The 18,105-nt window shown below is 46.8% G+C and overlaps 1 protein-coding gene across 1 annotated transcript in view; it reads left to right on the top strand.

Moving 5' to 3' along the window:
- The window catches only part of emc2 (ER membrane protein complex subunit 2), a 119,210-nt gene extending 101,470 nt beyond the window's left edge, over positions 1-17,740 (top strand). The window contains exon 11 of the mRNA XM_038810362.1: positions 17,330-17,740. Coding sequence (XP_038666290.1) covers positions 17,330-17,416 — 87 coding nt within the window. The 3' untranslated portion in view covers positions 17,417-17,740. The remainder of the gene's footprint in view (positions 1-17,329) is intronic.
- Positions 17,741-18,105: the final 365 nt, after the last annotated feature.

Genomic DNA, 18,105 nt, shown 5'->3' with positions numbered 1-18,105 from the left:
AAAGCTGTTGTCTCCTTGCTAAGACACTTTGCCCCTGTGGCAACTCCTGAGGACCAGAGGACAATTTGACCTAGGCAGTTATGCAGCTGTGCCTGACCCTCTCTCCTCCTGGAGAGCTGAAGGTTGGGGTCACATTTGAGGACGTTGACCATTTGTTTCTGATAACGGGTAATTAACCTGAAACGTTGGCCTGGTCTCCCTTCTGTCCATCAATGCTGCCTGAACCGCTGAATGTTTATGACATTTTCTGGGATTTTTACTACATTTTCAAAATTCCGCAGTTTTCTTTCTGGTTCTCGCCTTTCCTGACGTGCGTCCGTGTGGAGTTGCAGCACAAGATTGCTAGGAAGCTGTCAGCATCTGTTACTATGGTTTGACCTTCACACTCCTATTGGCTGATGCCAACTATTCAGCCTCCGTCTCGACTGAGATGAGCTCACTTAGCCACAGATCCGGGGTTCAACTTTGGGCACGGCTACTTGAAGGAATAAAATTTACCGAGGACCATCTGGGGCCCTGCAGTTCTCTTTCAAGGAAAAGATGATGGGATTTGTTTCTACAAGTTTCTTTTCAAAATTAAACTATTCAAACTGGCAGCAAGTGTTCAGGAACGACTTGAGGTTAGTTGAAGGTTGGCTTTTGAACAGTGAGTGGACCGTGTTCCCACGGTATATACTCAAATAGTCATCAGTCATATGAGTGCATGCACTTTAAGTGAATCCACTTGTTTTTCTGTTCACTTGAAATCATCAAATTACACCGACAAGGAGGAAGGCCGTTGGTGCTTGTGATAATACTTTGGAAGAGCCGTTGAATCCGTCTCACTGCCTGCTGCTCTTTCCCCAATAGCACTCTAATTTTTCCTTTTCAAGTAGTTTCCGATGCCCCTTTAAAAATTAATAGCCATGAAAAAAAATTGCAGGTGTTTCCCAGAAAGCGAACCGCAATAGTACCATGTAGCTGGACTACGAGGGTAAATTAAACACAAGTTTTTCAAATTGATCTTAAATTAAGTGTAAATGCTGGAAATGGAAACCAAATGCGGGTGGGTTTTGTTGAGGATCAGAAAGGAAGCATTTCAGATTGTCGACTTACTTTAGCCCTCTGTTTCAGAAGCCAACCAACCTGCCGTGCATCTAGCATTTCATGTATTTCAAACAGGCAAAACGTTGGCAGTTGTGTGGGGTTTATTGGGGCTACACAGCGAGCCATAGGCTGAATGGATGTTTGGAATTCAGGTCATCTCAGAATTATAGATCTTTCAGCCGTTGTCTAGACAGTTATCAAACTCCTAATCCACTCTTTACGTTGTGTTAGAATGAAATGCTGCAGAAAGATTGGCACTTTGATAAGGTAGGCCGTGGAACTGTGGGCCATTAGTTGGGGTGGGTGCAAACCCCTGACCTCAAGTGAAAGAGCAAGTGCCAGGATAGAGGTGTTATAAGATGTTGAAAATTCAGTCATTCTGACATGGCCACCTCAAGACCACGGTCAGCAGAGTGCATGCACAGTTCACTCGGACGCCCGCTCAACTGAAGAAAGCTGTGCGAGACAAGGGGAAAATGTTTCAACAGGCTGAACAAGTCTTGTCATCATACAACAGAAGTACATTGCCTTTAAGACAGTAAAACATCACAGGATGCTTCAGAGAAGTATCACCAGGCAAAATCTGATCATTAGAAAAATCGTCAGCACTGTCAGATTCTTTTTGCGACTTATTGTGTGATTTTAAGTCTTACAAGCCCATTGGAGAGATCGTGCCTTTAGCTGATGGGTTAATGTCTTGCTGTCTGTTTTGATAAGAAAATGATACTTTAATAATAAAAGTCTCCCTTGGCCTTGTATTTTCTCCAATTTAAAAAGAAAAAATAGGTTTTATTGGTATCGGTTGTGCTAACCACTCAAATGAGCAGTTTGCACGCTCTGGGTAATCTGAATTCAAGATACTCCACTCTTCAGTAAGCGTGCAGTATGTCTTCTACACTCAGTGTACAGTTCTGGCAAAGGTTTCCCCATCCTTCACAATTCACCAGTCCAGCGTAACATTTCCCTCGTACATTTTGAGCAGTCAGCTTTGATAAATGCATTTCATCTTGTTAATATCAGCTACACTGATGGTCATTTCTCAGCTAAATGATCCTTGGTCCTAGTTTTAATTATTTGTGCTCAAGTCATCTAGTCCTGATTATGAGAAAAATTATTCTAAGATGAATAATTGGCCAAGCTTCTAAATTACATTCAAACATCTGAGGGGAAAGGATGAATTCAGATATGTGCTCCGAATTCACGTGGTCATTGGAGTGAAGGGAAAACCGAAATCTTCACAATTTTCAATGAATAGTGGGGGGTTGCACGGTGGCCTAGTGGTTAGCACTGCTGCCTCAGGGCGCCGAGGACTCGGGTTCAATCCCGGCCTCGGGTCACTGCCCATGTGGAGTTTGCACATTCTCCCCGTGTTTGCATGTGTCTCACCCCAACAACCCAAAGATGTGCAAGGTTAGATGGATTGGCCACGCTAAATTGCCCCTTAATTAGGGAAAAAAATAATTGGGCCCTCTGATTTTTTTTTAATTGTATGAATGGAATGATAACCGTAGTGATTTATTGAAAGTTTTCAGTAACAACAGCTGGCGTATCTATCTCGCCTTTAACGTCGTAAAATATTCCAACGTGCTTCACAGGAACATTACCCAACAATATTTGCCACCAAGTCACAGGAGATGTTAGAATAAGCGATTGAAAGCTTGGGCGGAGAGATAGGTAACAAAGATTGTCTTAAAGTCGGAGAGTGGCAGAAAAGTTTATCAACGAAATGACGGAGCTCAGAGCCATGTCTAGTTGCAACAACACGTCTGCCTTTTCCTTCAGCCATTTTCGGACATTCTGCTTTCCCCATGCAATTGGAGAATCCTCCACGCAGTTAGGAATTCTGCTTTTTAATACATTCCCCAGAATTTAATATATGAACAGAGGAAGCAGGATCACTCCACGCAATGCTGCCATTTCACTAAAACTGAACTAACTAAAACTAAATCGAGATTTGTCATCTGTTTCTTGTGTGATTTGGCAGCTAGTTGTTATGTTTTGTCTGCCACACTAGCATGTCTTCAGCTGGAGAGCATTAAGAATAATTTGCAGCACAAGACACCATAGTTAAGTATGCTTTGTGCCGCTGCATTCTCTTGGTGAAAATGGTGTTATTTATTATTGCATTTCTTTCTTCAATGAGCTATGGTAAAGGTATTACCAGTTTAAAATGGATTGATAACTTCGAAGTGTCAAAACAACATTGTTAAATCCAGTTGCTGCTGCAATTAAGGGAACTATAGTCAACTATTTCCATTTTTTAAAACATTGTGGGTAGTCTTTGCACAATGTTTAAACTGCATGCATATTTTCAGTGTTAGATTTTGTTTTACTGTTATCTGGTATTAATAAATCGAGAAAGCTTATGGTTTGCCCACCCCCCTCATTGTTTAATTTAAAGAAATTAATTTAGCCAAAGACAAAACAATTTATTTCCGAGCAGTTCTGCTTTGGTGAGTTGAGCTGTGTTCTGGTTGAAGGGAGTTGATTATAAATGGACACCTAGGGCAGCACGGTGGCACAGTGGTTAGCATCGCTGCCTACGGCGCTGAGGACCCGGGTTCGAATCCCGGCCCTGGGTCACTGTCCGTGTGGAGTTTGCACATTCTCCCTGTGTCTGCGTGGGTTTCACCCCCACAACCCAAAAGATGTGCAGGATAGGTGGATTGGCCATGCTAAATTGCCCCTTAATTGGAAAAAATAATTGGGTACTCTAAATTTAATTAATAAATAAATAAATAAATGGACACCTGTTTAGCATTAAGAGCACCACAGAAAAACCATGATCACTCGTCTGCCTATCCAGACCAAATAAATGTCCCATAACTAGCCTGGGCACCCTTCCACGGTGACGGTGTTGGAACATTTTGGATCTGGTGCTTGGCTGGAGATTTGTGTTGCTCAGTATAGAATCCAGCTTCAGAAAAGGACACTTGATCATCTTTCCCCAAGTCAGATCTGACGTTGAATGAAAGTTTAAGCAGGTTGGACCTATACCCATTGGAGTGAGAGGTGATCTCATTGAAACACATAAAGATCCTGAGGGGACTTGATTAGGATGGTTACCAGGAGGATGATTCCTCTTGTCGGGGGAGATGGAATACAGTTTTAAACATACATTGACTATGGGGAGAAATGTCTTTTCTCGGAGGAACTTACGTCTGTGGAATTCTCCTTCCCGAAAGCAGTGGAGGCTGGGTCATTGATTTTTTTTCAAGCCAAGCCGGAATAATTTTTGATAGATAATAGAGTTGAGGGTTATTGGGGGCAGACAGGGAACTGGAGTTAAGACCACAATCAGGTCAGCCATGATCTTATCAAATGGCGGCGCAGGCTCGAAGAGCCTAATGGCTTATTCCTATTCCTAAATCTTGTGTTCTTATTTAATCTCTCAACGATACAATGTTGTTCAAATTAGCTTGCTGTTCAGTGAAGTAATGATCTTTTGGAAATTAGCTGCTTTATAATGTTAGAAATCTGGCAATGTTTTACTCATCATACGGTTTCTGCTTCCACTGAAACTCTCCTCACTCCTAATGCTGGGTTTCTAGGTCAGCAGCCCTAGTTATGTTCTAGTTGGTCTGATTTTTATCTCTAGGTTCCCAAGAACTGACATCTGCAGCCAAGTTAAAACGCACTCTGCATCAAAGCTCTTCCTGGAGCGACTGTAACTCCCCTGGCATCTGATTAGGGCTTTTGCGGCTTGCCTGGGAATGGGAGGCCAGTGAAGAAAGGGCTTCTGTTCTCCTCCAGCACAAATGTAACTTTCTTTATCAGCTGGGGAAAGGAAGTAACAGGCAATCTCCTCTGCTGCTTCTAGCCCAACTTGAAAGCTTTTATCACGCTGACCCATTGTGGGAACCAAGTGTGTGAAAGGTGCCTGCACCTACTGGCAAAGGAAAATTAAAGGACATGTTTCTTTGCCCTTTGGGCCTACTCTAAATGCTCTGTTTCTTTGAAACAGCCGTCATCTTTGGCTTAAAGACACAGCTGGACAGGGTGTGCTGATTGATTGTGACAAAGAGTTGCCTCCTCTGCAACGTTTGGTCATTAGAACATCAGTGCCAGTGCTACCTGGTGATTATCCTCACCATTTCAGGGAGGTGCACACTTTAAGGTACTCAGGCATGTGACGGTGGGAGCTTGGAGCAAAGGGTCAGAGCTGGACCCAGAGTTCAGCTGCAGGCCAACAGCTGGTTCTCATGCACCGATGTGGGTCCCGACAGGAACATCATCACACCCCCCCCCCCCCAAACACCACCACCCTGTGGTACTGTAACATTGATCTAGTCAGGAAATTATAGTTTAAAGACGACCGCCACCGAACATGGCGTCAAAAATGACAGAGGTACTGCTGGGTAGAATCATTAAAGCTTTTCTTATTCCGCATATTTATATGCAGCTAATAGAATTTGAAATTTTACATTTTTTTAAAATGTCACGGTCCTTCTCTGCACAGGGAAGGAAACAATTTCAGAAAGCTTAATAAGGTGGTCGTTAAGGAGCCATGATTTGAATAGTTCTTGAATGTTTACTTGAGTGTTTTTGAAAGAGAACTCATTACGTCTTTGTTAATCTGATTAGGATTGAAGAGAGGCATGACTTTGCTCTCACTCGAAACTAGTATTAAAAATTGGCATTGGTGCGACAGGAAGTAGACTTTGCATATTTAGTTCTTAAAAAGAAGTAGTCGTAGTTACTAGGAAAGAGCTGCTTCTAATATCGAACCTATTAATTGGGCCAAAGGTGAGCGGCTCCGATCAGACTGTGGATTTGCAAGAAGTAGTCAACTCTTGTTTAAGCACATCAAGCACAATGTGTCTTGTACCATAGTGTGTAAGTTCTGATTTTACTAGGAAATCAGGAAAATGAACATCAGGTTTAAGAGGCAGCACCCAGATGTAAATTTGTGTGGTGATTACAGGTGTAGACACTGGGCACCTGTCCACATGGGTTCCCTGTTTGCAGCTAAAAAAGCTGACTTTGGTTGAGGTTTGTCAGTGGGTCACTGACCCTCCGTTTAAACCAGGAAAAGGTATAAGGCTCAAGGGGAAAATAAAGCTTAAACAGGGGAAAGAAATTGCTAAAACCACAGCTGAGAGTAAAATAATAATCTTTATTGCCACAAGTAGGCTTACATTAACACTGCAATGAAGTTACTGTGAAAATCCCCTAGTCGCCACATTCCAGCGCCTGTTTGGGTACACTTGAGGGAGAATTCAGAATGTCCAATTCACCTAACAAGCACGTCTTTCAGGACTTGTGGGAGGAAACCAGAGCACCCGGAGGAAACCCACGCTGTTGTAATGTAGGACAATGTGGCAGCCAATTTGTACCAAGCAAGCTCCCATTAACAGCAATATGTTAATGATCAAATGGCTTGTTTTAAAGTGTTGGATAAATATTGGTGAGGACACTGGAGAGGAGTTTTCTGCTCTCCTTTGATGTACTGCTCTGGGGTGGTTTTCATTTTCTGAAAGGGCAGACAGGGCCTCAGTTTGCTCTGCCATCAGAGTGATCGCATCTCCAACCCTGCATTACATCAGCCTGCATTATGGATTCAGGTCCCAGGTGTGGGACTGGAGTGAAATTTCTATCACATAGCCAACATCACTTAATTTCGATGCTTCCACTGGTTCTTTCTGTGAGATCCTGGACAGCGTAGGGTTACCTGGACAGCGTAGGGTTGCCCTGGACAGCGTAGGGTTGCCCTGGACAGCGTAGGGTTGCCCTGGACAGCGTAGGGTTGCCCTGGACAGCGTAGGGTTGCCCTGGACAGCGTAGGGTTGCCCTGGACAGCGTAGGGTTGCCCTGGACAGCGTAGGGTTGCCCTGGACAGCGTAGGGTTGCCCTGGACAGCGTAGGGTTGCCCTGGACAGCGTAGGGTTGCCCTGGACAGCGTAGGGTTATGGCTACATAACCAAAAAAGAGGCTGGGAATTCTGCAGCAGGTAACTCATCACCTGACTCCCAAAACCTGTCCACCATGTACAATGCACAAGCCAGGAGTGCGTTGGAATACTCTCCACTTGCCTGGATGCACCCAGTTCAATCACCCGAGAACCCCAGCACCATCGAGAGCACAGCAGTCCGCTTGATTGACATCTCATCCACCACCTTAAATAATTACCTGCACAGCTGACGGACAGAGGCAGCAGTGTGTACCAGCTACAAGATCTGCTGCAGCAACTCACCTAGGCTTCTTCATAAGTACCTTCCAAACCAGTGATCTTTACCACCAAGAAGCAATTGAAGCACGAGTATATCACTCACCACTCTGACTTGGGTCTATACCGCTGTTCCTTCACTGGCACTGGATCAAAATCTTAGAACACCCTCCCTAATAGCACTGTGGGTGTACCTGAAACACAAATTGCAGCACCACCTTAATTGCAATTCGGTATGGACAATTAATGTTGGCCTTGTCAGCAATAGTTACATCGCATGAATAAATTTTTAAAGAAAACATGAGCTACCTCTCCAGTGGTATACTGGAGAACATGGGCCAGTGATCTGTCTGGGGGCAGTGATCTGTCTGGGGGCAGTGATCTGCCTGGGGCCAGTGATCTGCCTGGGGCCAGTGATCTGCCTGGGGCCAGTGATCTGCCTGGGGCCAGTGATCTGCCTGGGGCCAGTGATCTGCCTGGGGCCAGTGATCTGCCTGGGGCCAGTGATCTGCCTGGGGCCAGTGATCTGCCTGGGGCCAGTGATCTGCCTGGGGCCAGTGATCTGCCTGGGGCCAGTGATCTGCCTGGGGCCAGTGATCTGCCTGGGGCCAGTGATCTGCCTGGGGCCAGTGATCTGCCTGGGGCCAGTGATCTGCCTGGGGCCAGTGATCTGCCTGGGGCCAGTGATCTGCCTGGGGCCAGTGATCTGCCTGGGGCCAGTGATCTGCCTGGGGCCAGTGATCTGCCTGGGGCCAGTGATCTGCCTGGGGCCAGTGATCTGCCTGGGGCCAGTGATCTGCCTGGGGCCAGTGATCTGCCTGGGGCCAGTGATCTGCCTGGGGCCAGTGATCTGCCTGGGGCCAGTGATCTGCCTGGGGCCAGTGATCTGCCTGGGGCCAGTGATCTGCGTGGGGCCAGTGATCTGCGTGGGGCCAGTGATCTGCGTGAGGGCCAGTGATCTGCGTGAGGGCCAGTGATCTGCGTGGGGCCAGTGATCTGCGTGGGGGCCAGTGATCTGCGTGGGGGCCAGTGATCTGCGTGGGGGCCAGTGATCTGCGTGGGGGCCAGTGATCTGCGTGGGGCCAGTGATCTGCGTGGGGCCAGTGATCTGCGTGGGGCCAGTGATCTGCGTGGGGGCCAGTGATCTGCGTGGGGGCCAGTGATCTGCGTGGGGGCCAGTGATCTGCGTGGGGCCAGTGATCTGCGTGAGGGCCAGTGATCTGCGTGAGGGCCAGTGATCTGTCTGGGGCCAGTGATCTGCGTGAGGGCCAGTGATCTGCGTGAGGGCCAGTGATCTGCGTGAGGGCCAGTGATCTGCGTGAGGGCCAGTGATCTGCGTGAGGGCCAGTGATCTGCGTGAGGGCCAGTGATCTGCGTGAGGGCCAGTGATCTGCGTGAGGGCCAGTGATCTGCGTGGGGGCCAGTGATCTGCGTGAGGGCCAGTGATCTGCGTGAGGGCCAGTGATCTGCGTGAGGGCCAGTGATCTGCGTGGGGGCCAGTGATCTGCGTGGGGGCCAGTGATCTGCGTGGGGGCCAGTGATCTGCGTGGGGGCCAGTGATCTGCGTGGGGGCCAGTGATCTGCGTGGGGGCCAGTGATCTGCGTGGGGGCCAGTGATCTGCGTGGGGGCCAGTGATCTGCGTGGGGGCCAGTGATCTGCGTGGGGGCCAGTGATCTGCGTGGGGGCCAGTGATCTGCGTGGGGGCCAGTGATCTGCGTGGGGGCCAGTGATCTGCGTGGGGGCCAGTGATCTGCGTGGGGCCAGTGATCTGCGTGGGGCCAGTGATCTGCGTGGGGGCCAGTGATCTGTCTGGGGCCAGTGATCTGCGTGAGGGCCAGTGATCTGCGTGAGGGCCAGTGATCTGCGTGGGGCCAGTGATCTGCGTGAGGGCCAGTGATCTGCGTGAGGGCCAGTGATCTGCGTGAGGGCCAGTGATCTGCGTGAGGGCATCGTCATGAGAGATGACCAAAGACAAAATGTTGGAAAGAAATAATTGGAAAAGCAGCAAGCTCAGGCTCAAAAAATTGGCAAAAATAGAAATGAGCAACGGTTTTCGGTCATAATTATGGAAAATACTAAGTTTCTGAGCATTGAGTCAGACTGTTTAAATTTATTCTTCGCCTTGTGATTGATCTACTTAGCCCAAATAAACAAAAGTATAATTGAAGTGAGTGATCAGTGCTCTTGCAGTAATTGCTCTAAAGACAGTCTGTCAAAGGTAATAAATGGACTGTCAAATTCTGCATTATACAGCAGCTGATTGTTTGTACAATGTTGGGGGAATTGTGGTACAAATTATATTTTGCTTTGCTGCAAATTAACACAGCATTTGGCCGTGCCCACATGTTCAGTGTTTAATTGGTTGGACCTCTTGCTGTGCAGTGGGTTAAATATTTCCTGGTGCTTTTAAAGTCCTTGTCCGGAGAAGTCTTCACTTGCCACTGTAAAATCTCCAGCCATGGTTGGGTGTGAGGCAAGTGAGTGTGGGCCCACAGTGCTGCAGAGGTGCGAATGACAATAGTTTGGAGTGTTGCAGCGGCCCTGGAGCTGGTTTTCTCATTGTTTGTGTTTGAAAGGCACTCTGAGATAAGCTGAGCAGAAAGCCATTCAATCAACTGGAGGAAGCATTCGGCCCATTGTGTCTGGAGAGATTCTTTGAAATTAATTCATTTAAATAAATCGCACTCCCTCTAATCTTTACCATCGCCCTCCAAAACTTTCATTTTCAAGCATTTATCCTTTTGAAAACCTTTTCTCTTTTTCCTTTCCTGGGTTGTGGGCATCGCTGGCAATGCCAGCATTTGTTGCCCATACCTAATTGCCCTTGAACTGAGTGTCCCGTTTGGCTATTTCAGGGGCCAGTTAAGAGCCAACCACGTTGCTGTGGGTCTGGAGTGACATGTAGGCCAGACCGGGTAAGGACAGCAGATTTCCTTCCCTGAAGGACATTAGTGAACCAGATGGGTTTTTATTACAATCAATGGTAGTTTTGTGGTCGCCATTAGTAAGACTAGCTTCATATTCCAGATTTATTAAATTAATTAAAATTCCTCCAGTTGCCATGGTGGGATTTGAACCCATGTCTCCGGAGCATCAGCCTTGGTCTTTGGTTTACTAATCCAGTGATATCACCACAATATTATTTCATGCTTCCCTTCAGTTTCTGCATTCACACGGTCACGCTAGCAATTTCAGAGCATGCGAAGTTACTTGTTTTATTCCAAAGTTGGTAGTCATTGGAATTCACTGACCTGAGATCTCATTCGGTTGTTGCAGAGTGAGAGTCTCAACTCCTGTCAGCGCCATTTGGTTGACCATCTCTGGGCTGCCAGCCTATTGCTTTGCACTGGAGTCTTGCTGAGTGTAAAAATGTTACTCTGCGTCTTGCACAGAGCCAGGTGAAGAATGTTGGGGCCCAGGGCACAAAGATCTCACAGCCTCTCTGCTCCTCGGCAATGGCAAGTGTCAGGGTTCCTATTGCAATTAGCCTCTTGACTCTGCATGAAATCCTGACATTAAATGCTGTAACAATGTCCTGGCCAATGTTTATCGTTCAACCAACATCGCTAAATAATCCTGTCATTACCGCATTGCTGTTTGTGGGAGCTTGCTATCTGCAAATTGGCTGCTGGGTACCTTACTTTCCAACACTTATTACTCTTCAGAAATATAGAAACTAGGGGCAGGAGGAGGTCACTCGGCCTTTTGAACCTACTCCACCATTCAATATGATCATAGCTGACCCTGTATCTCAGCACCGTACGCCCGCGCTCGCCCCATAACCCTTGACCTTTAAAGTCTAGAAATGTATCTATTTCCTTCTTAACTATTTTCAGTGAGGGGCGGCATGTGGCGCAGTGGTTAGCACTGGGACTGCGGCGCTGAGGATCTGGATTCGAATCCCGGCCCTGGGTCACTGTCCGTGTGGAGTTTGCACATTCTCCCCGTGTCTGCGTGGGTTTCACCCCCACAACCCAAAGATGTGCAGGGTAGGTGGATTGGCCACGCTAAATTACCCCTTAATTGGAAAAATAAATAAATCAATAATTGGGCACTCCTAAATTTATTTTAGAAAAGTATATTTTCAGTGACTTGGCCTCCATAGCCTTCTGTGGGAGAGAATTCCACAGGTTCGCCACCCTCAGTGAAGGGGTTTCTCCATCTCGGTCCTAAATGTTCTACTCCATATCCTGCGACCGTGGGCCCTTGTTCCAGAACCTCCCCGCTTCTCCTCATCCAGAGGAGACAACGTCCCCGCCGGCAACGTCCTGTCCAGCCCTGTCAGAGGTTCAATCAGATTCCCCTCTCATTCTTCTAAATTCCAGCCCAATCGACCCCCAATCTCTCCTCATGTAACACTTCTGCCACCCCAGGAATCAGTCTGGTGAACATTCACTGCATTCCCTGTATGGAAAGTATATCCTTTCTTAGATATGGAGACCAAAATGGCACACAGTACTCCAGGTCTGGTCTCACCAAGGCCCTGTCCAGCTGCAATAAGACATTCTTACTCCTGTACTCAAGTACTCTTGCAGTGAAGGTCACCATACCATTTGCCTGCCTAACTGTTTGCTGCACCTTCATGCTTCAGGAAGACTTAATTGCCCCAAAAAAGCACACTAATAAACATAATAATCTGATTTTAGATGTTGGTTGATGGATAAATATTATCCCAGGTCCCGGTGTGGGGGGGGGGGGGGGGGGGGGGGCACTGCTGCCTCACAGCGCCAGGAACTCTTGTTTGATTCCAACCTTGGTTGACTGTGCGGAGTCTGCACGTTCTCCCCATGTCTGCGTTGGTTTCCTCCGGGTGCTCCGGTTTCCTCCCACAGTCCAAAGATGTGCGGGTTAGGTGGATTAGCCATGATAAATTGCCCCTTAGTGTCCAAAAGATGTGAAAGTTAGGTGGCATCACAGGGATAGGAAATACTGCACTGGAGCCCAGAGTCCAGCACTCCCTCAGTGATGCACTGGAGCCCAGAGTCCAGCACTCCCTCAGTGATGCACTGGAGCCCAGAGTCCAGCACTCCCTCAGTGATGCACTGGAGCCCAGAGTCCAGCACTCCCTCAGTGATGCACTGGAGCCCAGAGTCCAGCACTCCCTCAGTGATGCACTGGAGCCCAGAGTCCAGCACTCCCTCAGTGATGCACTGGAGCTCAGAGTCCAGCACTCCCTCAGTGATGCACTGGAGCCCAGAGTCCAGTACTCCCTCAGTGATGCACTGGAGCCCAGAGTGCAGCACTCCCTCAGTGATGCACTGGAGCCCAGAGTGCAGCACTCCCTCAGTGATGCACTGGAGCCCAGAGTGCAGCACTCCCTCAGTGATGCACTGGAGCCCAGAGTGCAGCACTCCCTCAGTGATGCACTGGAGCCCAGAGTCCAGCACTCTCTCAGCGATGCACTGGGACATCAGCCTAGATTTTTGAGCTCTGAGTCTGTGTAATGGGGCTCAAACGCCAAGCACTGACTCAGAAGCGAGAATGCTGTCGACTGAGCCATAGTTACGCCGAAAAGGTTGCATGAATTGCACGCAGGTGTGAATCTATGGTGATACAAAGATCCAGATATTGGGAGTCAGGTTATGTTCATGAATTGCTTCATCTCGCTCATGTGATTCGAATATTCTTTTGAGCTAATAAATTGTGATGCATTTTTCCAAATTGGTCAAATTGTAGACATATTTTAGGGAAGAAAAGCTCACTGTTTCTGGTTGCAAATTGAATACTTGGCACCCAGCCAACTATGGTATAACAGCATTTGTAAATTGTAAATACTTTCTGTTCTAAATTAAGCCTCAGTGATGTCATGATGTGTGGAGTAACTTTTCTAACAGCAGTGTGTGTGTGTAAAGCTGGGTATGTCAGTGGTACAAGGGCTCAGTGCTAATGCCTGCAGGTAGAATTCTATCTTGTCGATCTATAATTCAATTAGATAAAGGTACAGAACGTCAGGCAAAGTCTGGTGTTCTTCCAGTAATTGTAGGGAAGCAAAATAATGGGCAAAACATTTTTTTTTTGTAAAGTGATTATTAAGAATCTGCTGCAGCCATTACCTTCAGTTTCAATTTATTAAGTGCCAGAGGTGTTATTGAACAATTGTCATTTTGGAAGCACCTTCTAACTGGCAACAATGTTCACCATCTGTCCTCCTCCAACTTACAAATCCTAGAAACCTCAGCACAATAGGCAACCCTTCAGCCCATTGTACTGTGCTAGATCTTTCCAATTAGTCCCGGTTCTCTACCCTTTCTCCATTGGCATTTCTTTCCTTTTCATTTATTTGTCCAGTTCTCTTTTGGTTTATATAAACGATTCTTATACATAGAACAGTACAGCACAGAACAGGCCCTTCGGCCCTCAATGTTGTGCCGAGCCATGATCACCCCACTTAAACCCACGTAACCCCGTAACCCAACAATCCCCCCCATTAACCTTACACTACGGGCAATTTAGCATGGCCAATCCACCTAACCCGCACATCTTTGGACTGTGGGAGGAAACCGGAGCACCCGGAGGAAACCCACGCACACACGGGGAGGACGTGCAGACTCCACACAGACAGTGACCCAGCCGGGAATCGAACCTGGGACCCTGGAGCTGTGAAGCATTGATGCTAACCACAATGACATTTATATAAATGACATAGATGACTATAATGGGGGTAGGATCAGTAAGGTTGAGGATGACACAAAGACTGGTCGGGTGGTTAACAGTGAGATTGTGTGTCTTGGGTTACAGGAGGATATCAACGGGATGGTCGAATGGGCAGAAAAGTGGCAGATGGAAGTTGACCCTGAAAAGTGTGAGATGATGCACTTTGGAAGGAGTAATGTGACAAGGAAGGGTTGAATGAACGGCATGACACTAGGAAGTACTGAGCAACAAAGGGACATTGGCATGTTTGTCCATTGATCTCTGAAGGCAGAAGGGCAGGTTAATAGGGTGGTGAAAAAGGCATATGGGTCACTCATTTTTATCAATTGGGACATAGATTACAAAAGCAGGGAGGTCATGTTGAGAGTTGTACAGAACTTTGGTGAATACTGTGTGCAATTCTGGTCGCCACATTATAGGAAGGATGTGATTGCACTGAAGGGGGTGCAGAAGAGATTCACCAGGATGTTGCCTGGGATGGAACATTTAAGTTATGAAGAAAAGTTGGATAGGCTTGGGTTGTTTTCACTGGAGCAGAGAAGACTGAGGGGCGACCTGATTGAGGTGGACAAGATTATGAGGGGCATGGACAGGGTGGACAGAGAGCAGCTGCTCCCCTTAGTTGAAGGGTCAGTCACAAGTGGACAGAAGTTCAGGGTGAGGGGTGGGAGGTTTAGGGGGGATGTGAAGAAAAAATGTTTTACCCAGAGGGTGGTGACCGGGGGGGGGGGGGGGGGGGGGGGGGGGGGGGGGTTGGTAGAGGCCTCACATCCTTTAAAAAGTACCTGGATGGGCACTTGGCAAGTCATAACATTCAAGGCTATGGGCCGTGTTGGCAAATGGGATTAGGTAGGCAGGGCAGGTGTTTTCATGTTTCAAAGGGCCTTTGCTGCACTGTGAGATTCTGTGAAACATACTATTGCGTGCCCTTTTCTTTCACAACTCGGTGTGTTAAATCTTTGCTCACTATCAAAAATCTGTGCCCTTTGTTTCCTACACTTTCACCAATAGAAACAGTTATAAAAGATAAAACACTTGGAAAATCTGAAATACAAATAGAAAATGCCAGTGGTACTGAAAGACCTGGCAAGATCTGCAGAGAGGAACAGAGTTAACATTCCAGGTGTGGGATAGAATTGGTCTCCTTATTCCATAGAATTTACAGTGCAGAAGGAGGCCATTCGATCCATCGAGTCTGCACCGGCCCTTGGAAAGAGCACCCTATTTAACCCCACACTTCCACTCTATCCCAGTAACCCAGTGACCCCGCCTAACCATTTTCTTGTGGACAGTGAGGGCAATTTAGCAAAGCCAAGCCACCTAACTTGCAGATCTTTGGACTGTGGGTGGAAACTGGAGCATCCGGAGGAAACCCACGCAGACACGGGGAGAACGTGCAGACTCCGCACAGACAGTGACCCAAGCCGGAATTGACCCTGGAGCTGTGAAGCAACTCTGCTAACCAGTATGCTACCGTGCTGCCCAATACAAGGAATTCTCTTATTTTCTCTCTTGGTAAATAAGGAGAAGTGTACTGAGCCCTTGTGAGCTGTGATTTTGTGGATACCCTGTCGCAGTTTCTAGTGTGAGGATGGGGGTGGTTCTGTTGAATTTAGGGTGCAGTAGTTTAGGCAGCAGTCAGTATTTTGGTCCTGTGAGGAGAAAAACCTGGGAACTGATTATGCTCGTAAATAGCAAGGAACCTTCGAGTAGAAACCTTAAGTGCTCAACCTACCAGGTGCTCCTTGCGATAAAGGAATAATTACTGTCTCAGTTACAATGAAAGGCAGCATTAACACCTTTTAGCAGGTAGTTTGTCTTCACTACACTAGGCCATTATACATTCCTCCCTTCAACGCCCCAAGTAGTTTACACACTAGTTTTCAATCCATTCAACAGCAGAGCGATTTTCTGTAAAAATATTTGCTGTCTTTTTATTGGTTGCTGAGATGTTGACGCCAGTGTGGCAAGTCTGACATTTGTTGCCTGTCCCTGGTTGTCGACCTCCTCTCGCTGGTGGCAGCTTTGATATAACTGAATTTTTCGCTAATACGCTTCAGTAGGTAATTAAGAGGGTGTGTAGGTGGAATCACAGGCGGAGGGAAACCAGGTAAAGATGCTGGATTTCCCAGACATGAACCTTGGAAAGAATGTGTAGAAAAAGACAAAATTGGAGGCCGATGGAAAATGTTCCAAATTTATAGAATAAACAACTGGAAAGGGACCGATGTAAATAAGACGGGTTTCTGTGAACAACCAAACATTTTTAATATACTTAATCATTCTGCACCGCAAGCTTGTGATAGGTCAGTTATAATCATGCATATTTAATATACCGGATGTAAATACAAGCAGAAGAGACGCAAATGTTTTGGAAGTTTTAACTTTGCTGTGAATTGTTTTAATTTAATTCATGTTTGTTATTAAATCACATTATCCAGAGCTTTTTAACTACTCAGTTCACCATACTCTGCAAAAAAAAATATAAATCTCTTAACACAGAATGTCAAGTATCTCTGTCAACACACACATTTAATACCAATGGATTAAGTTTAGGAGCGCAGCCAAGATTGTTTTTTTTTTTGAACTGACGGCAGAGCAAGCTTGCTGGCTAAATCCACTGCGGTTTTCTCTCCCTCTGCCCCTCCAGTGCTTTCCCAAGCTTCAAATCTTTGAATGAGCTTGGGGATTTGAATGCCTGTGATTTTGGGGGACAGTCATCTGAACGGTATTTTAAACCCAGTGACCACTTTCGACGGCAAGAGGGTGATAGAGGTGCTTGCTAGTGTCACTTCACCCATTCAGAGAGCTGCCAAACTTGGGGAAATTTAATTAAAAATCCACTCCTGTGGTCCATGGGTGCTTAGCATTTGAGTACAATCTGGAATTAAATTTGATGACACGTTGATGGATGGCAAGTGCTTCCAAACAAAGTGATGAGCTTTAGTTAACCACAGCCTTTTCTTTATCTCTCTTTCTGCTTCTGTTCAGTGAGGCAGTCAAACCCAGTTGGAGTGAGAGCAAATTGTTGTGTGATTGCTGTCAGCAGTGTCAATGTGTTCCTCTTCACCTTATTGTCAGAATGGATGTATACTTCTGGAATTAACATTAACCTTGCCCCCCCCCAGCACTCCCCATTAAATACCTCCATTCTCAAGTGGATAGAAAACAGTTGCTTCGAAGTTTGAGTGAAAATCCAGGACCCAATTACATGGAAGTTTGTAGCAAGGTGTGTTCAGAAGGTGTGACTCGGGTTCAAGCAAACTCTCAAGTTTAATTGTTTTTTTTAAAAGCTGCATTAGAAGTTATTTCAGTGGTCGGAACGGAGTGATTTTGGTGATTGCGTTTAACAGCTCAACGCCATGATCTCGAGTTTAAGTGCCACCCTGGAGCTAAACCCAATTCCTCCTCTTGATTTCCAGCTTGCAGGCCGCAGCAGAAAGGAGACCAAATACTCGCTCAAAGTTGTGGAAGATATGCTGGAAGCATTGCAGATCACGCAGTCATGATGTCATTGCACGAGTCTGGATCAACCACAATTCAACCGGCCACTTCGGCGCACGCTTGGGATCTCGAACATCTTTCTCTCTCTCTCTCCTCTACCCACCCAACCCCCGTCATCAGCATGGTGCCAACTTGGCTGACGGACTTTATGTAACTCAGTGTCTGACTGCGTGTGGGACTGCTCCTTCACATCGGGGGCAATTAGCTGACATTCAATTCCAGACTTGTAATGTTTGAGTAATTGTTAAAATAAATATTTATGATTTTATGGAAAAGCACATTGACAAAATAAAAGTGTTTCACCAGTCGCTGGTGAACGCCTGACGATCTCTGACTTGGAGACCTCCCTCATTGACAGAAATACCAGACCCAGTGTTGCAGTTGAGAGGACAGTTATTCCCGAGTCTGAGAATGTAGCTTTGAGAACTTTGCAGACTGCGTTTTACACCTATCGCACTGGAACTTGCCGAGGCCAGTGATATAATTCGGAAGACAGCACTCCCAGGCTAGAACATTGCCATTACCTCTCGATATGACTGTGGAAATGCTTCTCTGCTGTGCCATAGTGCTGGAGTGTGCCGTCCCTCAGCAATGTCTCCCCTGCCGTCTCCTTCCCCACCCCCCCACTGCAGCCAGCATGTCCCACAGTCCCCTCTGATATATAGTTTGCATGGGCAGCACGGTCGCACAGTGG

The sequence above is a fragment of the Scyliorhinus canicula genome, chromosome 10 (genome assembly GCF_902713615.1).
Source record: "Scyliorhinus canicula chromosome 10, sScyCan1.1, whole genome shotgun sequence".
Taxonomy (NCBI): Eukaryota; Metazoa; Chordata; class Chondrichthyes; order Carcharhiniformes; family Scyliorhinidae; genus Scyliorhinus; species Scyliorhinus canicula.
The sequence above is the reverse complement of the archived record's forward strand: the minus strand, read 5'-3'. Positions and strand labels throughout refer to the sequence as shown.